This window comes from Homalodisca vitripennis, chromosome X, assembly GCF_021130785.1.
Source record: "Homalodisca vitripennis isolate AUS2020 chromosome X, UT_GWSS_2.1, whole genome shotgun sequence".
Lineage (NCBI taxonomy): Eukaryota > Metazoa > Arthropoda > Insecta > Hemiptera > Cicadellidae > Homalodisca > Homalodisca vitripennis.
In genome coordinates this window covers 100,779,880-100,807,603 of record NC_060215.1, presented here as the reverse complement: position 1 = coordinate 100,807,603, position 27,724 = coordinate 100,779,880, and the positions used below count along the sequence as shown (strand labels likewise).

At 30.9% G+C, this 27,724-nt stretch overlaps 1 protein-coding gene across 9 annotated transcripts in view; it reads left to right on the top strand.

Annotated features, from left to right (window-relative positions):
- Window positions 1–27,724, top strand: part of LOC124369750 (glutamate-gated chloride channel) — a 645,135-nt gene that overhangs the window by 586,958 nt on the left and 30,453 nt on the right. For 4 of the 9 annotated variants that reach the window (XM_046827827.1, XM_046827822.1, XM_046827823.1 and 1 more), the window contains one exon: window positions 11,208–11,270. The exons of 4 other annotated variants lie outside the window; for them this stretch is intronic. In XM_046827827.1, the coding sequence (XP_046683783.1) occupies window positions 11,208–11,270 (63 nt within the window). Of the gene's footprint in view, window positions 1–2,194; window positions 2,216–11,207; window positions 11,271–27,724 lie in introns of all 9 variants that reach the window. One more of the 9 variants, XM_046827825.1, reaches the window with a different exon arrangement.

The following is a 27,724-nucleotide window of genomic DNA, read 5'->3' as shown; positions in this document are numbered from 1 at the left end:
TTTAGTTGTATTTTATTTTATTTTAAATCTCTTACATAAGACTAAAGTAGTGATAGTTAAAAACGAAATACATGTAATACAGAACAAAAAGGCTGTCATTTCAAGTTTTTAACATTTAAACTAATTATTCCATTACTTTTATATATAAGGGTTATAAAAAAGCTAACTGAAATAAGGTTTATGATAGTGGGATCTAAAACTATTTTGTCATAAATAATGGCCCTCCTAAAAACTATGTTTTCACACATTTTTGGGGGAGGGAACAACTTTGTGGCACTTCAGTTTTTGTTATGTTCATCTCAAATTCATTTTTTAGTTTAGTTTTTGATTAACGTCTTGTATAAAATAATATAAACTGATTTATTTAAAATGTTAAAAAACTTTAATTTGTAAATGAGGTTGTTCTTATTACATTTTTCTGAACATTATTGTCATCTTATTTAAGACTTTTAAAATTGTATGCAACATGAGATATACTTATATTTTTTGCCACCTAGGCTACTCAATGGGAAATCCCATTGAGAAGGTGAAGACAGCTGTAGTGTAAAAAATGTAGTTTCAAATGCCTTTTGTTGATATGCAAACATTTCTGTGAATTGAATAATTAAATAATAAGTCATATAGAGGCAGACTTCTACACATTGTATGTAGTCTATAGAGTGATCAAAGATTCTACACCACCTCTACAAATGTTTTAACCATGGCATTTGAAAAGCAAAAATATAGATTTATAGCTCAAATGTGTATTGATCAAATTGTGAATATGTATAGCTCAAAGGTACCTACGTATTGGCATATTAAAAAATTTGAGAACATTCCATGAAAAAAGAAGCCGCTAACTCAACATTTTAAAATGACAACCTCTTTGTGAAACATAATTAAAAAACCAGTTTTTGGCTCAAAATGGATATCTTTACCTGTGCTTTTTTTCTAGATATTAAAATTTCAATTTGACACATTTTATTCATACATACTATTAAAATATTTCTGAGAAAGATAAATTACTTACTAATACAATTACTTTAAATATAAAAATACAGACAAATTCTCATTAATAATTAGTAATCAGAGATTATCGTGCATTTTTATTTAAAAGGTTTTTGCAATTATAATGAATTTTCACTCAAACTTCAGACTTATAAACTTTAAATATGTAAAACATAATTTTTTATATTTCAAACACAAATAAATTATTTGATATTGGTCTGCTCCAAAATGTTAGGTTTCTGACCCTTTTCCGGATATAGAAACTCGTTCTTCTAAAAATGTCTTGTGTGGATAAAATATAGGATTTTTTTAGAATTAAAGTAAATATCGATCTTTCTTCTGTTTTCTGTGAGTACATGCATACTACTAACAAACAACATAGCATGTTTTAAGGGAATAGAGAAAACTATTTGTAATCGTCTATACTTAGATTTCTCCAGGTTATATACAGTAAATTACATTTTAAAAGTTTGTGTAGACAAATTTGGCACTTTACCTCTATAATGGAATTAATATTTTATTTAAGATAGATCCAATCCAACAAGCTATTTCAGATAAATTCTACTTTTTAATATATTTTTCATATTATGTGAGCTACAATATAAATTTCCTTGTAAATCACATGTTAGTGAGCTGAATACACAGCATAACACTTAACGTAATTTAAACTCACTTCTCAACACCTACATACCAGCATTCATGAGCTGAAGTGAAAACTACTTCTTCAGTTTTTCTAATGTATATGAGTGTATTTATGTTATTTAATCAAATGAAATCTGATTGGAAGTTTTGCAACATGTAAACAAATGGCTAGAGAAAAAATATATCTTGTGGGGACTTTAGCTGACATTTTTATAGTTTTTTTATCTCTTCTATAAAAATGTACATTAATATTATAAAATGTACAAATTCAATAATATCATTTCATGTCCTAAATGTTTATTTCATACTTACTGCTTATATCCTCTTTAAAAAGTAGTTGTAATAACTGGTTCCATAAATCTGTTTCATGCTGTACACTAGCATATCTTTAATAATTTTGAAAATACTTAATATTAGAATAGATATAGTCAGATTTTTAACCAGTTATTCAACATCTAGGTTCTTTAGCCAAATATAATTATAGTGTAGGTATTTTCACACTATGTGCACGATGTACTGTTATAGTCCGTTTGATTCTAAAAGTGAATATTTATTTTTGAAACAGACATTCATACATAATAGGCGGGTAAGTGAGCATGATACCAAGATTATTAAGCATTAATACCAGTTCTTGTATGTTTCTGAAGATTTTGGTATGCCTGCATGTGTGACTGTTATTATATTAAACCATTATTATGATTTTCCATTCAATGCACCATGTCTAAGTATTTTGTTCTTTGCAAAATTCAATATCTCCATAAAATGAGCAATATTACAGTGCTTATTGTATGGATTTTAGTTTGTCAAGGAACAAAATATGAAGAATATTTTATTGGATTGGAAATTTGTATTGTACAGTTCTTGTAACTTTTGGCAGAATGTCTATAACTCGTAACAGTACTCAGTAGTAGTTCTTCATTCAAGTTCAGTATAATTTTATGACTGCTTGCTCTATTTATTGGCCCATATTTACAGTAAGTTTTTATCTCATGTTGAGAACCATGAATATTTCTTCAATACATTGAGATAAAATCTTCTTTTACCTTTTTAAGTTAGTTTTAAACCAGTTATGATTTTCCCTCCCAATTCTCAAGTACAAAGATCGAAGTGGTAGTTCAGTGTGAAAACCAAAACTATTGTTATTAATTTTACTACTGTCATGAATGTTTATACAATTAACTTACTTAGTAATTTGTCTGTACAGAGTGGGAAGTTTGTCACTAGAACCACTTGATGACTTGAAATATGATTTTTAAAACTTCTCCTTACCTAATACTGTTATACAGGCTTTCCTTTTTGGGTTAATTAAAAGTGTTAACTAGATTAACACTTTATAATAATTATTATTTATTTTAATTTTGCCACCTTAGTCTTGCACATGTTACTACAACTCAACCAAGCCAGACATCAAATAAAATGAAATCAGATATAGCAGTTAGCAGGTTGAGAGGCACTAGAACAATAGTCAATAGGACAGATACATGCTGACATACAGACACAGTGTAATCACAAACCCTAAAAAGTTTATTTATCCACCCAGTTGACATAATGTTACCAGATTACCGGAGGAACTCCTTTATAGTATAGCATTGTTATTTTAAAAATAATCTTTGACATAGTAGAGGCACTTTTATAGGTAAAACCCTTTAGGTAAGATTTATCTAAAATTAATGTTATTGCAGAACCTTCACTCTTTACATGTGTGTATATCTTGCACCTTTATTACAAATAAATGTAATATTTAAAGCAAATAAGTTTTGTTCATTTTTGACAAAATTTATAAATTAGCTCTTACTAAACTAAGATCTTTCATTATACGGCCTAACAACAAAAACCAAGTTGCCAAACAACAAATGTGAGCACAAACTAAACACAATTTGATATTAAAAAACACATGTGATTCATATTCATAGATAATGTGAGTGCACTTACACAAGCGTATATATTTGTAAATATATATGAACATGAATGAATAATCAGATGTACATGTTGACCATCAATATTTATTATTACAAACAGAAAGAAATTAAGTGTGTACAATCTCTATTTTATATTTATTTTAACCTCTTCTATGTCTCAGAAAAGAAATTGTAATAGTCTTATGCTCTCTTATGCTTTTGAAGAAGATTATCCACACTTGTGTATAATAGTTATTTTTAACTGACATTTAAGTTTTTTTTTTTTTATCAAGGGCATGAGTTCTAAACATCTTTACTGTATTCTTCAGTAAAAATATTTATTTATTCGTCTTTTTATTTTACGTTGTTAATTTGTTATTGCTTTAATCTATTTTTATTTATTTCAATCTCAATCACTAGCCAATTACAACTCATAATAAAAATCATGGCAACTAAAACTTTGTATAGAAAAATCAAGTGTGCCAGTTGTATGTATTCATACAAATAGTTTTGCTTCCTTCGAGGCCCATAAATTTTGAATGGATCAAAATATAGTATCAATGAAACAATATCCGACAATACTTTTATGTTCAGATTTCCAAAAGTTAGTTTAGACAATAGACAGTAGACAATATTCTTTATTAAATAATATAATTGAGATATGTTACAGAGTCAAAAGTATGTCAGAATAGATTGATGTCTAGTCAAGTCAAAGATTATCATTCCATGAGTTTAAGAAAAGGGAGTACTGTTAGGAGTAATGGTTGCCCCATGGCCAATTTCCACTATATTGTATGTTTACGTGTAGTGAGGTGACATTGAAACATTAAACTTGTGATATTGAAAAACTTACTTTTAATTAAAAATCTGAGTAACAAGCTACTGAGATTGGTTTATACTTTATCGTCAGTTATTGATTGACACTGTGTTTAAAAATATTCTTACATCTATTTAACCTGCTAGAAAGGCCCTACCTAGTCTTTGGTCGGTAGGTGGCAGTGTGCAGTAACTCACATCTTCAACACTCACATTTGTCACATCTTCAAGTGCATCTGAGCAATCCGTGCAATGGCTCATTAACACATAGGACTGTGGTTATTTTACCCGACGTACACATACCTCAAACTGGGAGTTATTTTAATTTGTTAAGTATTAAATTTTATTTCAAGTATAATAATACAATACATTGTATCATTTATGAAAAGTGAATGAAAAAAATGTTGTACTGAATAAGTAAAATTTTGTAAAATTTTTGCAAGATTTAACATTAAACGTACTCATTTACTTTCATTTGCAAGCGAAAATTTAATTTTAAAATTTATCTAGAAATATAACAAGTTATGAAAGTTAGAAGACTATGAAACACGCATTGAATGATTAAACTATAGAACAGAACTCATTCTAATTCAACTCATTATTATCTGATGTAACTAAGAGATGATTATTATTTTATGATGTATTTATGACAAATCAAAACTCAAGATCAAGTGATAACGAATAGAGTTGCAGGAGTTAATGTTCCTTAAACAAGCAGTTGACATTCACTTATAAATAAAGCTGCTTTGTTCCAGAGCAACCCAAGACGTTTTTGTATTAAATTATATTCTATAAAAATAGATTTCACAGTAATAGTTTCATGATTTTTGAAATTGTAATAGTGGTTTTGAAACCTTAAGAATTATTACCATATAATTCAATCTAACAAAATATGAGACCCACAACAACTTCCTCCACCATAATTAGCTTTCTTGAACAAATTTGTTTCAAAATGTTATCGACTCGTATATGTTACAATGAATAAACAATTCTTGTATAATAAAATTTGTCATGTTGTACACATAATGACCACTTGATGACATTGAACTCAATATGGTTGGCTGATCAACCATATCTTCACCAGATCTGATCCAGTTTATTTCTTACGGTATTATGTCACTAATTCTGTTTTTAAAATTTTTGTGTGGTCCTAATACTCATAAAACCTAATATTACCTCTAAAAATTATTTGTTTTAAATTTATGGGTTCTATTTCAGTGTTTAAATTTTCAACTTAGTATACACATGTAGTGCAAATTTGTCACAGTAAAACTAATAATCTCATTTAGAAGCAAAATATGCTGTTTGGTTCACAGTATCCTTAGGTGAAAAAATACAAATTAAAAAGTAAAAGAAATGCACGAAGGTAATGCTAGTAAATGTTAGCTGAGAATTTCATGTGACAGACAATGGTGCGAGTGGTGTTTGTTTAGGAATTTCACATTTTAGCATTTAACCTCCATCCGAGGCCTGTCACCGGTTCAATTCCAAGCATATTCATTTTATTTGGTTAGGGGATTTACTTAGCTAAGAGTCTTTATTGTGACATGTTTTTATACAAAATGTCTTTTTACAGGTTTCTATATTTTAAATATATCCTTCAATGGTTTGTACTTATGTTGTCACGATATTTTCCATAGCTAATCATTTCAGACAAATGAAAGCCTATTCTCAGTTGCTTGAAGCTGTTAATGGTTGTTAGTGGTTAAAATTTCATGAAACACGCTAACAATAAATAAATACATATTGGTCTCAATGTAACTCTGCATTGTGCTTACAAATAAAATATAAGGAAATATAATATAATATATAACAAATAAAATGTAACAAGTTTACAAACACAGACAAATAGAAACAAAACAATGTTAATAGTCCCTTTATGAATAACTAATGAGATTTCTATATACAATAAGCTTCTTTTATATTATTGAATATTGTAACTGCAATCTAAATCTGGAAAAAATATAAATTAGTTGAGGTTTTTGTTTTGCGTATGTTTTTGTTATTTAAATCTTATGTTTCAACTTCACCATAATTCGAGATAAAAATTAAAACCTGAAATACCTGCTTGAATTGCCATAATGACATGTCTCATAAAGGTCTATCTGGTCTTCAATTCACTATGCATTATTTTTACTACACAAATGCAATCCAGCTTAAATGTATCATTTTAAAAATATTAAGGTACAATTTGCTTAGAGAAAACATTCATATGGCTACAAAAACCTAAACAAATTGGTCCACTAGTTTATACAACATCTGGATGGCATAGAAATCTAAATATTTTGATCCAAAATGAATACTTTTGGGTAAAATTCTCTATTATTTAGTTGTTATTTTAGATTATTATGAAACTTAAGAATTTTATATGATCGTTCTAAGCAACATTTTTTTGTTGAAAATATACTAACTTAAAGTGTTACTGTTAATTTATGTTAAATACAAATATTGTTTTATATTAATTATGTTTTTTATTTTAATGTTTCTAAATGTAAAAATAATTTTAATTTAAGAATAGCAATTTAGTGTTCATTTATTTCATTCAACTTAATTTAATATTTGAACATGAAAGTTGGCAGAAACAGTTTTATTTGTTTTGTTTAATAGTTTATCATATTTCAGTGGTGTTTCTTAGAAAATATTGTATTATTGTCACATTTTTATTTAATTCTGTACTAACTTCTAAGTAAAATGTAATTTTGCTTTTCAAATCACAATTTTTCATTACAAATCTAAATTTTTGTCATTACAATATAAAATAAATAATGAAATTTACCTTTTACTCACATGATTGTTTAAAATGTCTTTAGCAGTGGCGTAGCGAAGGGGGGAGTCCAGGGGGTCCGGACCCCCCCCGAAATTTTGACATATTAAAAAAATAAAGCATGGAGCAGGAGAAAAAAGGACAGTTATCATTACTCTTGTCTACAAACATTAAATTGATTGATTTCACTGATTGAAGTGACCGTTGTTAAAAATATAATTGTCCTTTCGTTTAAATCATAAAGTATCAAACGATACTTTTGGACTCGGTCTTTCGGATATTGTAGTGTAATCACGGTATTTCTATAGGGTGCGGTCACGTGACGTCGCAAAGTAACCTGAACCGTAACACGGCGAACAGTTTAAATTAGCGTTCACTTCGTTCAAATTCGTCGTGGGGACGTAAAGTGACTACATAGAATTAAGTTAAGACGTTGATTTTAGGTGTCATTAAACTGTAAACGTGTATATAATTATCGAAAAAATCACTTTCGGTCGGAAAATACACTTGAAAAACTCTACTGATTAGAACTTCAACTAATTTGGACTTCAATGATTGAGGTAAACGTGGGGTTTTCGATTGAGTTAGGCGACGATTTTTGTTATCATTAAACTGTACACCATACCTATATAATTATCGAGAAAAAAATCACTTCCGGTCGGTAAATACCGAAGAAAAGTTCTCTACAGATTCAAGTTTTGCCGATTTTGGATTTCATTGGTTGAATGGTTGAGGTAAAAGTGGTACTTAGGATTATGTTAGGACAGTGATTTTAGGTATGAATTCAACGCCGACTAATACATATATAATTATAGAGAAAAAAAACAATTAAATCATTTTAAATTAGCGACTTTCTTCCTATGGAGTCCCACAGGGATTTATACTTGGACCAGTCTTGTTCCTTGTGTACATCAGCAGGCGGAACTCATCGCTTCTGAGAGGGAAAATGTTGACGATACAACGCTCTGCATTAAAGCCCCAACAAAACATGAATTAGAAATCATTTCCTTTTTAGAACTGAATTCATGTATTCAGTTTTTTTCTAAATTAAATCTGAGGACCAACAACTCCAAATCAAATGCACTAAATTTCTGTTTGCGGCAAAGAGAGATTGAGGATCGCGCTGCTGTGATGGCGGACGATGTCCTCATAGAGGAAACTGATTCCACCAAGTTCCTCGGAATGTACCTTAATCGAAGTCTGACTTGAGACAATCACATTGAAAGTACCTGCTCAACGGTTTCTTCAGGCATTTATGCTCTACGGAACCTTTCAAAATTTTGCTCCCGGGATGTACTAAAAATGGCCTACTTCGGCCAAAATTGAAATCGCGAAATTCATGCAGAGATGCCTTTAGGGAGCTTGGATTGCTAACTTTGCCCTGTCTCTACATCCTCGATGTCGCCCTGTTCTGCCGATTTAAGTGCGAGTTTCGTCTGGGGCAGGGACGTATACGGGACAAGAGGCAGGGACAACCTTCGGTTACATCCGCACAGAACAGCCGCATTTAAACGTTTGCCATCCGAGGTTGGTGTTAAGCTGATCAACAAGCTCCCTGGTGAAATCAAAAATTTGCATGAACCAACAAAATTTAAAGCTCGATTGAGACACTTTTTTGTGTCGAGGGTGTTTTATTCAGTGGAAGAGTTTAAGATGAGCCGCTGGGATGAAATTTAAAGTAATTCGATCATCCTCTATTTCTGGTGGTAAAATTTAGAAGATTTTAAAACGTATGGCTGTAAGTATGTATCAGTCTTAGAGTTGAGTGTGGACTGTGTATGAACGGGTATGAATGGGGGCAATTTAAAATAAATATACATATTTCTAAATAATTTAATTTGACAATTGTATGCAATTTTTATTATTGTTGACACATTAAAAAGTATTATTATTACCTCCGGTCGGAATATACCGAGGAAAAGCTCTACTGATTCAGATTTTGACGATTTTGGGTTTCACTGGTTGAGTCGTTGAGATAAAAGTGGTACTTAGAATTATGTTAGAACATTGATTTTAGGTATCAATTGAACGCCGACTAATATCTATATAATTATCAAATAAAAATTGAAAAAATCGCTTCCGGTCAGATAATACACCGGAAAAACTCTACTGATAAGAAGTTCCGACTACTTTGGATTTCACTGACTGAGGTATTATTTCATTTTCCTTAGTATATTCCGATCGGAAGTGATTATTTTTGTTTTTTTTTCTCGATAATTATATATTTATTAGTCGGCGTTGAATTAATCTCTAAATTCAATGTCCTAACATAATTATAAGTACTACTTTTACCTCAACCACTCAACCAGTGAAATCCAAAATCGTCAAAACGAATCAGTAGAGAGCTTTTCTTTGGTATTTACCGACCGGAAGTGATTTTTTTCTCGATAATTATATAGGTAGTCGAGTACAGTTTAATGATAACAAAAAATCGTCGTCCTAACTCAATAAAAAAATACCACTTTTACCTCAATAACCGAAGTCCGAAGTAGTTGAAGTTCTTCAGGTGTATTTTATTTCCGACCGAAAGTGATTTTTCCGATAATTATATACTCGTCTACAGTGTAATGATACAAAAAATCGTCATTATAACTCATTCATAAATACCCCAATCAGTGAAATCCAAAGTGGCCGAACTTCTAATCAGTAGAGTTTTTCCGGTGCATTTTCCGACCGTTAGTTTGATCTGTACCCGAGCAACGCTCGAAAATCGCCCTTCTTTTCTAAAGGGTTTTCAGCCGTCATCAGTGGCCCAATGTCCCCGAAGGAGTATTTCATTTTCTCCACAGAATATAGGCCTAGTTGAGTTAATTATACGCTTGAGTGAAGCTCTGTTTTGATCTTTTTATTTCTTATCCAGTGAATCCAACATCACTTTGGTGCCTTCTACTCGGCCAGAATCGAACTTCGTAAAGTTTCTGTAGCTATACAAGAAAATTTGTGGTACTAGAGTTGCTGTGAGAGTTTAATTTGCCTATTACTTCTTTCCACTTTCTATAAGGCGTAGTTACTAAAGCTCCATAGTTTTGGTATTTACCTTTTACCAGTGAATTCATTGGCAAATAACACACAAAACGTCCTCCGGATCCCCCGGTTTCGGACCCCCCCCCCCCCCGAACAAAATTTCTGGCTACGCTACTGGTCTTTAGCTCCAAACATGCACATGCACCATTTTACACAATAGAAAGTTAAGACTGAATAGTGCTGATAATCTTGCAATAAAGCATTGAAATACTTGTTGGCGGGCTGGTCTTGTCAAACTATTTTAGGTAACATAGTGAATTTCATAACATACTCAAACTCAAAGTTACAATTAATTGATTTTTTTTTATATTTAATTTTTACTGTTGATTATATACTATATTATAGCTTTATTATTATTGCTAATTGGGTTCTATTCATGTACTAATCATATACAAATAAATGAAGGAGTTTTTTTTTTTACTTTGAGTACGCTTAAACGTATTATTTTGAAATGGAAAAAGATATTGTCTGCACAGTTCCAGTGACACACTAGACAAAAGTAAAATTTTTATACAAAACAGCATTATAAAAAAGACAATATGATCCAATTAAAACAGTTATTGTAATATTATTTATATTATTATGATTATTGTTATTTTAATCTTATAATTATTCTTGCATAAAAACTAAATTATTACTTAACATATTTTCCAAAAACAACTTTACATTTTTTAAGTATGCTTAATTATTCAAAAAGTGGACTTTTAATCTATTATATTTATCTGCAGACTTGATATTTCCCACCACTTTTTAAGAAGTCGATTAAATAATATCCGTGAAAATCCATATTATTTCTATTTTTTTAATATCCAATCATTTACACATGTCTACCTTTCTGAATGAATTAAAAATGTATAACTTTAGCTATAACTTCACTTGTAGCTTAAATGACCTGTAAACAATAATAGCTTATTCTGATTCTTAAATATGTTGTGATTTGTTAAACTGAGTAGTTGCCTTTTTCACACTCAGCATTTTAATCATTTACTGATATCAGGGAGATGGGGAAAGAGAAGTATAATTGTTTTATTTTATATTATAATGTTTATTATTTTGACAGATATTATGTTGAACAGATATCGGCAGCAGACTTGCATTTATCCTCAAACAGGCCACTTGCACAATCAGACATGCTACATGTATGTACGTATTGATTAATGGGCATGCCACCTACTAACAGTGCACATCACAATATTGGATAAATACGAATATTATAATTTTGTGTCATTCAATGTGAGTATTGGTTTCTTTGCTTACCGTCATATTTGAATTTTCCTAATAAATTATGTGACCTCTACTGTAACTAAACGTTAATACTTACTCAGTACATATTGTGTATTTCTACAATGTGACCTCTACTGTAACTAAACGTTAATAATTACTCAGTAAATATTGTATATTTCTACAATGTGACCTCTACTGTAACACTGTTTCAATATTCAGTTACAGATTGTGCATTTTGATGATGTGATCTCTACTATAACATAGTTGTAATACTTACTCAGTTATAGATTGTGTAACACGTGATGTTCTCTACTGTAACACAGTTTTAATACATACTTAGTCATATATTGTGAACCCCCATTATGTGACCTCTACTACAACACGGTTTTAATAGTTACTCGGTTATAGATTATGTATTTCCATGATGTGATCTTTACTATAGTACAGTTTTAATACCTACACCATTATAGATTGTGTATGTCCTTACAATATGTATGTTGTAGAACTATAATTTATTGTAATGTATATAATTAATAAGGAAACCCCCACAAAAATCAAGTAATTCAGAAAACTATTATCATAATTAGACATGTTTATTTCTTTAGAGAAAAAAAAGGAAGTAAAATATGATTCTTGAACAAAAATTACTTAATGATTTGTTTCATATATATTTAAAATGTTTGCTTGAATCATAACTTGTCAGCAGTGTTCATTCAAAGATATGTGGTAGATTCAACAAATGCTTGTGTTAATATGTAAGGACAACAGGATTATTACATTATTTCCCATTTTTACGTGTTACAAAGCTAGGAATACAACATTTCAATAAATAAATCTCGAATTTATTATGGTCAAGTTGAAACATAAGATTTAAATAACAGAAACATATGCAAAAGAAAAAACTTTTGTAAGAAACAACAAAATCAAGATTCACAACATAGAACTTTTGTATCATCCTTTTCTTGAAACTCTATATGTGAGACTTATCACTAAGATTATAGCAACTACCAACAAAATTACAACTACACTGTACGAGGGGGTACCCAAAAACAACCGGAATTATATTATCAAATTTTTTACAATACGACCTTATCTCCTTCAAAATAATCTCCATTACAACTAATACACTTGTCCCAACGGTATTTCCATTTATCAAAACATTTTTTGTAGTCATCTTTAGAAATGGCTGCAAGCTCGAGCTTCGTTTTTTTCTTAACCTCTTCAACGCTGTCAAATCGTTGACCTTTCAAGCCTCTTTTCATGTGTGGAAATAAAAAAAAGTCGCATGGAGCGAGGTCAGGCGAGTAAGGTGCGTGGGGCAGCGGAACCATGCCGTTTTTGGCTAAAAACTGCCTAACTGAGATGGCTGTGTGTGCCGGTGCGTTGTCGTGGTGGAAGAACCAGTCTCCAGTCTGCCACAAATCGGGTTTTTTCTGGCGAACACTGTTGCGCAAGCTTCTTAAAATCTCCAAATAAAATGTTTGGTTGGCAGTCTGACCTGGAGGAACAAACTCAGAATGAACAATGCCTTTAGCATCAAAAAAGCAAATCAACATGGTTTTGATGTTTGATTTGACTTGCCGACATTTTTTTGGACGAGGTGAAGATGGCGACTTCCATTGGCTTGACTGTTGCTTCGTTTCTGGGTCATAACCATAGCACCATGACTCATCACCAGTAATTACCTTTTCCAGAAAATCGGGATCATTTTCGAGATGTTCTTTCAGAAGGCGGCAAGTTTCAACTCGATGTGCCTTTTGATGGTCAGTCAGAAGTCGAGGAACAAATTTGGCAGCAACCCTTTTCAGTCCTAAATCTCCTGTTAAAATTCGCTGAACCGAGCTCCAAGTTAACCCACTACTCTCTGATAGTTCCTCAATTGTCTGTTGACGGTCGGTGAGCACAAGTTCACGAATTTTCTCAACATTTTCGTCCGTTCGAGAGGTTGATGGACGTCCAGAACGAGGTTTGTCTTCAATCTACATGTCGCCATTTTTAAATCGAGCGAACCACTCGTAGACCTGAGTTTTCCCCATAGCATCATCTTTGTAAGCTGTATTCAACATTAAAATAGTTTCTGCAGCATTTTTACCAAGTAAAAAACAAAATTTCACAGCTGCACGTTGTTCACTTAAACTTGCCATGACAAAAAACGAAACAAGAACAAAATAGGGTTAGCGAAAACAGTCACTACGAACGAACAGAATGCACTAGGACAATGGAACTGGGGTCACTGAGCTCGCAATGGGTTGCGTGACACACGCCTAGCGGCAGGAATGTGTACTACACGCTACCGGCTGCCAGCAATACAATTCTGGTTACTTTTGGGTACCCCCTCGTATATGATATCCATGCATCAGTTAGCTTTGTACTAAAAAAGATAACGTGATACCTGCAGCCGACAGAAAACAGGGTGACAGTGGTGGAATTAGGGGTTGTGGACATGAGTATACTTACTTATTTGCTGACTGCAAGATCATTTTATGTGCACAGTGTTCATTACTTGAGGCTTCCATGTTCTTTATAAAGCCATTGCACTACAAACCTTACATTCAGACCCAGTGACACCACAGTGGTATCACGTACAAATCTTAGTTTACGCAGCTTAAATTTCCACTATTTAATACTATATCATACTTATTTCTACACAAATAGATTTCTAAAACACCAAGCAAACTTTGGTTTCTAAAAATTAGTCCTAAAATTAATGTAGATTTTTCAATTGTTTCTGATTTGAATATCAGCAGCCTGGGATTTCAATCAGTTTCTAATATGTTTCAATATAAATTGACCAAGCGAGTAAAGAGTAAATTCTAGTTTCATTTGTCCTGATCATATGGCACAGTAAAGATAACTAGCGGAACTATGGCATGAATTTATCGTCACCAGCATTGCTAGTATCTATAGTGCTACAGTGGTCTTTTAAGATATTTTATATCAAATCAATTTATTTATAAAATATGATTATACTTTGCAATTATAATACTACATAAACAATAATACATAGTATATTAACACTTTCATCATTATGAAGTGTGAAATCGTCTGACTACCCTGTTAATACTGATGATGTCACAGCAGCACCATAGTAATTTTATGCAAATGAATAAAGCTTTTTAATACAATTTATTATATTTAGCAATTAAATAAACATAATTTAGACCAGAAGTCCCAAATACTATCCAGCATTATATTAAGCTCGGCTTCAATATGTTAACCTGATGAAACTAGAAAATTTATTTTTTCTAAACATGAATATCTGAGAAGATTCTATGTCGGCTCTGTTAGGTGTATATTGGAGTGATAACTGGACTCCAAGCTATGGGTGTGAAGGTGTATTGCTTTCTCTCATTTTGTAGACCTATAACAGGCCGAAACTGCTTCTCGGTAACTAATAACAGTAACGGCCCAAATAACATACATATCACATACACTGGAAATTGGACTTAAATCAATCACAACATTATAAATTATATTAGTTATATGTATGGTTAAACTACTGTGCAATGAATTTTTCATCTAGGGTATGTTCCTTCCACTCATTGAAACCAGTTTATGAAGCAAGTGGGTACAGATTTGCTGTATAGTTATAGATACAAGCATTATCATGATTGCTTTGATTAAAAAAACTATAAAAATTACATCATAAGTGGTTAATTTTATTTTGTTGTGTTAATATATCTGATGATAGTTAAATATCCTTTAATTGACTTTTAACTCAATTACCTCAGGTCCTCTAGGCATGCAACTGAGTTAACCATATCATGTAAAGGTCAATTCATACTAGCATTTGTGTTCACACTATGCAATGAATATTTAGTATATTATAGAAGTTGAATTTTGTGCTTAAATGTTAACTTCAGACTAACTGATGGTGGTGTACTACTTAAGAGCTAAAATCACACCCTGTTTCTCATTAATTATTTATAATTTTTTATAATTTTTGTTTAATTTTTTTAAGTACTTTACTAATTTTACTGATTCCTGTTAATTCAATCAAAAAGAAAATAAATGTATTTGTCTTACCTGGTTATTTAAAGTTTTGAAGAAACATTTTACTCAATCCAACATACTATTTAATTTGAAATTTGGTTCATACTTCACTTGATTTCATTTTACTTTTGAGGCACACTGGATTCAACTTGATCAATAAAATGAAACACAGTTAATTGAAATTGTAGCAAATCTCTAAACTGATGAGTTTGTTTAAATTTGAATTGTAACATTTGTAAACATTGATGTTTTCATAATTCTTTTCACTTTATTAGTGAATGCTACTGGCCTAAGATTTATATTATACATAAATCAAAACAATGTAATCTTTCAATGAACTACCACTGTGAGATCTCAGATCAATTTCTTAATTGGTTGTATGGTTTGGCCAATATACAAAATGTAAAGATGATTTAATTTTTTACAAGAAGTTATGCATGCTTAATTTTCTCACCAATAGAGTTTTAGTTAATTTCAATGCAAATTGTTTTACCTCAATAAATATGTACTGAAGTTTGTATATGACCATCTTTATTTCGTAATAGTAAAACTATTTAGTGTATTCTTAGTTTTGACATACATGTGCGCACAACACATAGAGTACCGATACCAGCAGTTGCTGTGCTGTACAGTAAAGTAGAGGTAGCGTATATGGTGTATCATAGTGGAGTCAGCGTAAGCAGGCGGTCGTGGTGTGTGTGGCATGGTGTGCAGTTCTCATTGTGTTACAGCGGTTGCCTGCCGTCCTCTCGAGGATAGGCATTATTTTGGCCACTCCACTGGTAAGATTTCAATCTCTCGCTTTCTTAAACTTTGCCTTCCTTAATTCTGTTTGTTCTGAATTGCTTTCTTGGCTGTCTTTTGCATTTTGAATGTGTTCGAAAGCTTTATTTGTTCGCCTTCTCTTATATTGCCCGATATATACCAATTTAACATTAGATGACTTGTATTACCCTCTTGGCCAGTATTCATTCCACTGTAACATAAAACTTGTCTCAGTAAAACTCTTAGTGCTTAGTTAAAGTCTATATATATATATATATATATATAAAATAGAGGTTGAATCCTCATATTGTACAGCAGCAAACATGACAGTACTTTTTTCTTATCAGGAAATGATTTAGATCAATAATATAATACAGATGAATGAAATTATACATGTTACATATCAATCACAACATTTATAACCATTTCACCTCTATAGAAACATAAAATAGCAAACATGGACACAATAATCCTGATTGCCAATGTTTCCAGAGCAGTCTAATAAAATGTAGTTAAAAGTGTAATACTTTTGAAAACAAGATAATTCTAACCTTGCTATCGTTATGGATATTGAAATAAATAGGAACTTGATTCTTCATTTAAGATAATGTTTTATCTTATTTAAATATAAACTGACTATGATAGCCTTAAAATTACTATCATTTACCCAGTTCCATATCACCCACATATTGATTCATCAAACTACATCATAAAGTGTTCTTTGATAACAATCAATGTACATGTGTTACAGTATAAAGTTTTGAATCATTTAACAGTAATGGTTTGTGTTTTATTGAACTAAGAGTAGCTGTGTATTTAATTGCACAAAATCAGAATACCACAATGTTTTTTTAAATTTACTTCTATATCTAGAGGTAAAGTTTGTATAGCAACATGACCACATAGTATAATTATATAATGTGCCAAATGTATTTATATATTTTGTGTTTATTTACATCTAGACAAAACCAAGAAATTTAAGGAATTTTACAATTAGTCCAATAATTGATTTATTATATATGTATAGTTGATTCTCAGTTTTTTCAAGACATTTAAAAATTGATGGCTATTAATAATTAGTATAAATAACTGTGACTTAGGAGTTAGGAAACCATTAGCAGCTTGATTCCTGGCCATTTGGTTCACAAAACAATTTAAGTAATAATTTGCCAGCTTTTTAAATATTCTTAAAAAAAAAAATGTTTCTACATGTAGAAGCTATACCTAATGTTTTGAGCCTGAGAATGTGCAGCAAAGAATCTGAGGATCCAAAACTTACATTAGCGAATAACGTAGCAAACGACAATGTTTAACCTTAGCTCGCCATATGTGTGCAACCAGAAGTACCAAAAGCAGGAACAAAGGTCAATGTGAGTTCCATCTCTGATTATATAAGTATGAGGAGATATTTCTTACAATGCTAAAATCTGTTACCACTTAAAAATGTTGTGGTAGTGTTCTGTCTAGAGGCAAACAAAAAAAGCCATGATTATAAATATATTAACGAAAGTATTAATCATGTTTTATTTAATAACTTTGATGATAACAAAATACACCAATACTTTTAATTTGATGTATTAAAGTGAGGTCATTAGTAGAAATGTATTATAAATTTAGACAAAAGATTTAGCATGGTAGCACGAACTACAACTCGCCTCACAGAACTAGCTTTGCTGCACAAAATGTCTGCTACACAATAATCATATGGATGCTAGGTCTATTCTCTTTTAAGTTAGTCAAAGATTCTGGTCTGCAGAGTTCAGCATAATCATGCTTATTTGTTTTTCTCATATTTTATTTAGTAACTTTTCTGCTTGTATTCTGAACTATTTTGTATTGTCTCTATTTATACTCTAATTTTTGAATCAGTTCGTTGATGAAGTAGCAGTTTCTATCAACCTTGAGTTGCCAAGTAAAGTGTTGAATGATAGTGTCATGCAAACATTTATAAAATGTCAAAATTTTATAAAACTTTAGGACGTTATATATTACAGCATCTTGGTGTTTTCACAATGTTTATTGTGCCGAAACAAAAGATATATGAAATAATGTTTAGTTGTATATTTAAGAATAAAATTAATGACACTAAACAGTATGTCTGAGTATTAATGAAATTAAGTACAAAATAGCATTACTGCTGGAGAAAATGAAATATTTTAGAGAATTTGAAAAGTGCCTTTATGCTTTATTAGAACATGATATTTTATGGATAAAAATATAAAATTAATGTAAATTGTGGGAATAAAAAATACATCCCAGAAAATAAAAGAAAATGCAGCTAATGAATGTAATATCTTGAGCAGTATATTCATGAGACAGAACTAGATAATAAAGCCGTAATAAAAATTAAGTTTTAGTGTTGAAATGTACTTATAAGTTATGCAAAAATATGTATTTATTACTGTCTTTTAATCTTGTATTATGCCATTGATATGGAGAATCTTCAATTTAATAGACGTCAAACTCAAAAATATTCCAATTATTTATTAACAAAAGAATATTTCATTCACAAAAAATCTACTTCATGTCATTGTTTACCTTATGAATGGAAACAGATATGAGTCAATAATAAAAATACCTGCTGAATAGCTTATATCTAGTTCTATTTCACTGTAAATCACTGCTCATATAACAATCAATTAACTAACAGAATCATTAAAACAACTACAAGCTGATTCTCAAATTAATCTCTGGCTTCATATGGTCAGATTATAATGTTTTGTAGGTGGCTATAGTATAAGAATAAGAATCTTATACTATAGCCACCTACAAAACATTATAACCTGACCATATGAAGCCAGAGATTAATTTGAGAATCAGCTTGTAGTTGTTTTAATGATTCTGTTAGTACGAGGTTTTTACCATGGGACTTTTAGGATATTTAATTTATTGTATAGTCTCCATATCCCAAAGTTACCCGCTCTGGTCATTGAAAATAAATAATAGTAATCAGATAATGAAAGTTAGAAAGTTGTAACTTGCTGCAAAGTTATTATTGCATTAGTGGATTAGTGAATATAATTATGTAAGCAATTGGACAGGTTAGTTTACCATGTGTTATTAGGTCAAATATAAAACTATATTCAGATAACACCTCAAATAACTAATTATAATTTTCAACTAATCCTTATCCTATTTAGTTTTTTAAAACTGTTACACAACATTTCTATGATGCAGTCTGCTTCTATAATAATTCAGCTTTAAAATGGTGCAATTGAATTTTATTTGGGTTAATTTTTTATTTTAAAGTCATATTCTTTTAATATAACTTCCCTAAGGTAAGACAAAAAAATATAAAAACATCTTTTGGTCTACCATGAAAAATTATTAGTGTTTAAAGTAGGACATTTAGACAACTTTGTACATTATTTTGTACGTTATGTACCTGGCTCAATTAAAAACGTCTGAAGATGAAAATGTGAATTGTATGTACATGAAATATAGTTTCAGGAATTCACTCTATCTTTATTGTTTTTCTTTTAGCTCAATTATAAGATGCCCCTGAATTCTGCTTCTGATGCATACAACTCTATGTGGAATAACAAAGACAGTTTTTATATTTTTGTCTGTATAAAATTGAAATAACTTTTACTAGAATTGGGTTTGAAAATTCAAAAAATAATGTTCCAGCTGAAAACCAATTGCACCATCTCAATAAATCACATCTCATCACTGTTAATGAAGACCAGCACACGGAGTGCAAGATTTTCTCTTGTCTTTAACACTGGATTTTACATATATTGAGAGGCTCTCCAGGTCAAGAAACTGGACTAAAATACTCGTAGTATAGAAAAATATACTCTCTGTGTGTGCAAACACAGACAAAATTACAGTGCGTAAGACTGTATTTTTCAGTGATGAATAGGTCTACAGGAAGACAATATAAAACAGTGTTTTAATAAAGTAAACTATAATTCTAACCATAATAGATACTTGGACAGGATATTAAGAATGAAGTTCATCTTAAAATGATATTGTGATAGCATTAACAATTTTACATTTACTCCAATTCTTCTAAGAAAATTCCCCTTGATTATATGCATACTGAGTGATAATCCTCAAAGTATTAGACCTCCATAATTAACTTAGTTGTTAAGTTACTGAGCTGGCATCATGGCTCTGATCTAAATTTTCCAACTCCACCACACCATGTTGAAACATTGTAAGAAATTCTTGAAATAATTTCTATCATTTAGTTTTGTTGACAAGAAACTGATGCTGTTTGAACTGGAAAACATAAATCATAGTCATCAAGAGTTGGAACCTATTTATAACAAACAAAAGCAAAATAAAAACCAATAGAACTTAAGAGCTATAAATAAAACTCTCATATATACTGATGGATAAAAGTACAACAATATTTATTACGATGACAATGTAGACACATTGTCTTGTTTTAATCTGAATAGCATCTCTTTGTTTGAACATGGAATTTTAAAACATCCTGAATTGTAAAAACAATTATTCTGTACTCTAGTTGTTAATTGTTGTCTAGATTGTTGTACTGGGTGTCACCAATTGATTTTAAGTGTTGGATCAATGTTCCTTTCATCAAATACTCTTTTAATAATATCCGTTAGAACATGAAGATTTTTAATCAACATTTTCTTTAAGTTGTTATTATTTTAAAAAAAGGTAATATTGTATAGTGAATGAACTTCAATGTTTTCTTTGGGCTATCATTGTTTTTTCTTAATATATTGTTATTTTTATTGTCAATGTAAAATACATGTTGGTGTGACTTTTTTAGTGTGTCATACATGTAAAGAAATGTTTTATTACTATGTCTGCAACCATATTTATCAGTTAAATTTAAAGTTTTACCACACTATGAATGTGTTTTCTTTTATATTGTTTTGTGTGTGGTGAAAATGCATACACAATGCATGCGAAATCTTCATGTGTTTTTTATTTGAATGGAAATAGTGTTATTTGCAATATTTTATCTTTTGAGATAAATATCAAATAAAAAAAAACAAATGCTATTCTTATAGCATCAACAATCAGTAGTTTATAGAGGAGTTTTGCATTCTTTATACTGATTTGGGTATTTTAGTTCAATTTCTAAGGAACAGTCTTTAATTTTCATCAAGAAGTCTCATTTGACTGAAGTATAATATAAATAGCAGTTGCAAGTTTAAAAAGTATGTATTATTCATAAAAACCAATTTTCTGTTTTCTTTATTAAATTTGTGCTGACCCATGTTTGAAGGTTGTAAAACAATGGTCTGGGTTAGAGGTCTCCAAACATTTTCATTCAAAGGCCAAACTGAAAAGTCTTAAGAGAAAGACAAGCCAAGTACTTCCACATGTATTTTATTGAAAGAAAATATAGTTATATATTATATTAATTGTCAAGAATTCTACAGTAACTGAGTGAATGTAGTAAGTTTCTTAAGAAAACTATTAATTATTTCCATAAAAACACATTCATTTACTTACTAAAAACTCTTTACAGTTGTTAACAAAATATTAGTCATATTTATGTGTTAAGCCATCCCGTCTTTCTTGTATATGTGTAAGTCTGTGCAGTTGCTTTTAGCCAACAGTGTCAGTTCACCTTGGCTCAAAATATGACACACCCCTATCACCGAAATAGATTTTAGGTGTTTATCAGAAAGATTTCCTTGATACTTGATTTCACAGTCATCCAGTTAAAATGTGGATTTTTCAATCTGCTGATTGACTGTTAATAAATTATCAATCAATATAGTTAATTAATAACTACGCTATGAAATAAATTTTAAAAGGTACCTGCAAAATAGAAGAAGATCTGCATTTTGTAGCCTCCCTTGTAGTACTCTTTCAAGTTCTTGTTTGTAGTAAGTTTAATAAGTTGGAGGTCTGAAGGTGTATTTCCAATTTCAACTTTAACTGGGTTTTGAAACAGCTTTATCTTTTTTTAAATTCCTCATTTAGTTTCACAATGGTATTAACTTCATAATTCTTTGTTTGAAGTTTATTTTTAATGATGGAAGGGTTAGAAGGAAACAGGATTTTTCCGGACATTGCCGTCGTTCAGTGAAAGAAAAAATCAGTAACACTACGTTTCAATATCTGCAATCTGATCTCTTCTTCAGGTAAATAACTAACCTAATACATAATTACAAACTAGGTTAAAATAAACAAATCATGCCAAAGCGTTGTGACACGGCTAAGTCAGGAATCACAACCACCATGTTGTGTGTCAACTTCACTAACTCTAAAACTATACACAACACTAATCATTAAAACTAAACTACAAAATACAGGTCACAATACATCTGCATTCGTCTACCAACCACATACGACCGTAGAATACGCAATTTGATGAATGATTTAGCTCAACTAGCTGTTTGCAGCTATTCATGAACCGTTCCTCTAATCCCAATTTCTTCAGAATGATGTTGTGGCTGAAGCAGTCAAACGCTTAGCTTAAGTCAAGAAACAAGGCAGTCATAAATTTTCCCTCTTCAATGCTGACTGTCACTAACAGCACAGATTTAAACAACTTTTCTATGATTATAAAGTAGATAGCACTGGCAAGAAGACGTACTACTGAATATATGCTCTTTATATTATTGATATCAATTTTGCAGTATTTTCTAATGATGATGGAGATTGCAGGATAGGAATAAAATTCTGTCTTCATCAGGAGGGATTATAAGGGTACTCAGGACAAAGCAAATAGATGAAAAAGCAGAGTACCTAATCAGTGGGACTGATAAAACCCAAATTTGTATGTAAAACACAAATGTATTCAGTTCATATCATAACTTTATACATATGAGTTAGTTCTAAAGCCAACTTAAGTGAAACTGCTTTTTCAAACAAGGAGTGGTAAAAGTACTTCCCTTTGATCATCTTGAAATTCCCATAGTTACTATAAGTAAATTTGCATTACTAATCTACTCCTCGTTCAGCTCATAGAACTGACTTTACTGTTGTACTTCTTTCAGGTTACTTTATGGTCACATTTTACTGGAAAATGTAAACTTTAGAGTTCTGGGACTAAGTGTTTGTTGTTACTTTTAAATACATTACCTACTCCATTAACTACCAAATTTAAAAGCAACATTTTTGTTGGATATTTTGATAACGACTGACTGATGTGAGTGAGGAGTGAACCACAGGATATGTCATACTACATTAAACCCGTTTATAAGACCCTATTTTGTTTGCTTTCAAACATCAAGGCTTAGGAATGTTTTATACACTTAACGGTTGAAAGGATAATAGAATTTTGGACATTTGCCATTGTTATATGTTATAAAATGTTTAACACCAAATGTGTAACGTGTAACGATGGTAAATTTCCGAAATACTATTACCCTTTCAAACCTTCCATCATCAATAACAAACATTAAACAAAGGAGTAGACATTCTTAAGTTCTACTGTTTATATTTTTTGGACCTGTGGAATATAGAAGTGGGTAGATAGGGACTTGGCAGTAAAAACAAAAGTAATTGTGAGTTACAACAGCTATTAAACTATTAATTTATTTTATGGTAATAATTTTGAATTTTATGGGTTCTCTATTGAAATATCGGTTATTACAAAATTGTGTTTCAAAACAGTCAGGATTTATTTGAGACTATGAAAGTGGTTTGATAAGAACCTTGGTTTTATATTAAAGAAAATAATCGCATTACATACTTTATTTTTGACACAAGTTCCCTTCCTGCCAAGACAGTAAAAAAATTCAGAAAGGATTAGGCATGATAGCCCAAGGGATAGGGGGGGGAGCTGGTGAGTAGGCAGTTTTTTTAGAATTGCAGATCATTCAAGTTTTTCTGCTTGACACAGCTTCAATGCATGTATGCATTATCATGAAGAAACCTAACTTCTTTTGTCATTCCTGAATGATGTTCTGATATTGCTGCCTTCAATCAATGAAAGGTGAATCACCAGTGAATACCCACACTACTAGCTAGTGGTTTTCCTTCTTCAAGTTGATCATTTCAGAGAATTCCTTAGTTTCTCAAATCACTGATGCCTTCACCTATCCAGCAGATGAAATGTGTAGTTTTTTTACATGTTGTCACATAACCCTATGTAACAGTTATTAATTACCTTACGGTAGATATTCAATAGTTGATATTAAAATCACCAATGTAATATATCATAATGATTAAAAACTTTTCAGTTAAGGATTCATTTACACTGTAAAAGCATTTTTTCCAGCAAGTAGCCCTTCATTTTTTTCGTAAAAATCTCTAAACAATTCTCTGATTTTACATCATTAGGCAAATTATTATACAGACAAATTCCTCCATACTCATGCAATTTCTCAAAGCTACGTGTTTTGTGCAATGAATAAATAAGAGTACTTTTGTGTTTGGTGGAATAATAATGTATATTGGAAAATAAACTGAAACTTGCTATGTTTTTCTTGATCATATCAGTGTCTAATAAATAATGGAAGAGTACACAGGTTTAAATCTATGAAACTGGACTTGTAGGATATATCATACTTGATACGATTTATTTTACGGATTATCTTTTATTGAATTATGAAAAGCTTATTCACTTCAACTGAATTGCCTCAGAATGTAATTTGATTTGTAAGATAGGAATATACATACACATAATATACTGTTAGCAATGTTTTATATCTACTTTTAAATGCAGAAAACTATCAGCTAATATGCCTTACTAAGCTTATTCGATAAAGAATGAACGTGCTGTGTCCAATTAAGACTCCCATCAATGTAAACTCCTAAAAAGTTGTAGTTTGTGTTATGTTAAATGTTGCATGAAGGAGATGTCAAATCTAGAACTATTTCTATAGTTATGGTGAAAAATTACTGTCTTGAGTTTTTTCAGTGTTGAGTTAAAGACCATTTACTTTGAAAATTATTCACTTGTGAGAAATCTGAGGAATAAGCCTGTTTAGTATGATTTTAATCATGTGTAAATAAAAAACCATAATGGTCCCAAGATAGCGCCCTGGAGTACCCTTAAACTAATTGTTTCATATTTCTTAAATGACATCCTGTTTTCAAGAATTACATTTTGTCTGCGGTCAGTAAGATATGATTCTAATCATCCCCATGCACCATCTCAGATACTGTAAAAATGTAGTTTTTTAGTAATATTTTATGTGGGATACACTCAAACACTTTTGAAAGATCACAGAATACAGCGAACTGGATTCCATCTAAAGCGCTCTTAGAGACCATCTGTGAATAACATTGAAGGTGCCTCTTCCCTAAACTCAAATTGCAAAGGATGTAAACATTCATTCTCTTCGAGATAACTAAAGAGTTTGTAGAGAAATACAGCTTCCAACACTAGGTACTGCATAAACGACAGCAATTGGCCGATAGTTATCAAGTTTGATTGGATCATCTTTTTTTTAATTGGTTCTACATTACTGTATGTAAAAGCATCAGAAAAAATAACAGTTTTGAGGGAGGAATTAATTAAATGAGCCAATCGCGTCTGTAAGAAGCTGGCATATTCCCAGAGAAGAAATGCAGGTATTTCATCCCAGTCTGAAGATTTTGTATGTTTAAGCTACTTTACTTTCTCAAAAACATTAAGGTCAGTCACAGATCCAAAGTTGTCGGTAGGTTACTCGTCCTATTCTGTTTTTAAAGAAAATAAGAAGATTGTACAATATTAGGAGGCAGCATAAGTTTACTAGATACATCCAGGAAGAAGAAGTTAAATGTATCAGCAATATCATTTTGATTACTATATAATCAATTATTTGTTTGTATTTCAGTGATAGCAGTGTGTTTTTCAAAAGAATCCGTTTCTAGTTTTGTTAGTTTTTTAAAAGAAGGAATGTCAGAGCAGCAAAAATCTATGGTCAGATTACAGTACAGAGATTTGTGGTGAAATGAGTGATGGAATGGTGCAAAAGTGGGTTGGGCAGTTCAATGAAGGATGGACAAACTTCCATTACAAAACAAAAAATAGGAGGCCTTACGATGTGAATAATAACTTGGTTTCTTAACCCCATTCTCTTGAGTGGATGATAAAATAAAATAAAATAGACAATTCACAGTAACAATGCTTTCAGAAACGATCCATGGAACAAAATAACTAGGCAGTGCATTTAATTTCTCATCCTATTTGAGTGGTATTTATTTCCAGACGCTCCTTGTATTTAACATTATCTCAGATTATATTTGAAATAGATTATGTTTTAAATAGATTATGTTATCACAGAACATAGTGGGAGCATGTAAATATTCATGCATATTCTGCTTTAGGTGCATATTCGAAAAATAAGTACTGTTTCGTTGTACCATTGCCACAGTGTTGTCGTCGACATTCTGCACAACATGTACGCTAGTCTTCCTTCTTTACTGGTTCTTAACTAACGCAATTTCAGTTGCTCTACATTGTGTTTTTAATATGCTGTACACATTTAAAATATTTAAGATAGTCAATAATCTCGTGACTGTCAAATTTGTGCTGTAATTATATTTTTATATACAAGGAATGCGAAACCGGCTGAAATTTACTGCCAAGTTAAAGATATTTTTGGTGAAGACGTGATAAGTGATGGATGGTGAGAAAGTGGGTTAGATTGTTTGGTGAAGGTAAAATAAATGTCCACAATGAGGCATGGAGTAGTCTGCCTTCTGTTGTCAACGATGATTTAATAAGGAAGAATGATGAAAAAATCCTTGAGAACAGACACTTTTGCCATAAGAATGGCATGGTATTGAGAGACTTTAAGAAAACTTTGGTGTGCAATCTAATAGAAAGAAATGCTAAGTAAAGGTATTGTATAGCTCCATGATAATGCTCAGCCCAAACTGCTGGTGACACTGTAGGGGACAGTTTCTGTGTGAGTAGTTCGATCACCTGCCACACAGCCCGGACTTGGCACTGTCCGACTACCACTTATTTCTTCACATGACCTAGGCAGCAAACACTTTGGATCTGACTATGAGATGTAAAATGTTTAGGAGTTGTGGCTGTCATCCTTAGTGGTAAGTTTCTATAAAAAAGGTATAGAAAAGCTGGTCATCTGCTAAAAGTGTTTGAACATTGTTACCAACTATGTAGAAAATTATTTAACTTATGCTCATGTAAAAATAACATTGGTTTGAATTTTTTTTCTTCTTTTTTACTGTACTTACTTTCCAAATACATCTCTTATTGGGAATGTTAAATTGAAATTATTAGCATATCAAAATATTTGGTTTGATATCAATATTTTTGGGGTTCCTTGCAAATATTAAACAAACAAAAAGAGACCAAGTAGGTATTTAATGTTAAATTTTTTTATGTTTTCAATATAAGTTTTAATATTCTATTTTTAAAGATATATGAAACCTATGTATTCTATACCTTACCCATAGAGTATTACCCAAATGAGTTTAAATGAACAATCACTCAAGAATTAGATTTTCAATAGCATAATTTACAAAGATAAATTATCAAACACTTTGATTAGATCCATGGAAATGGTTGATATTTTACCCTTTTGATCTAAAATTTATCTTTTGAAACCACTAAAAGCTGTGACAGAAGACTGTTTCTTGCTGATTAGATCATTTTTATTTAAGTATTTTAATTGGTTATCTTTAGCTTGCTTAAAACTTTTTAGAGTAATGGCAAAAGAGATGTTGTATGGGAATTAGATATCTCTTGTTTGACACTTTTTGT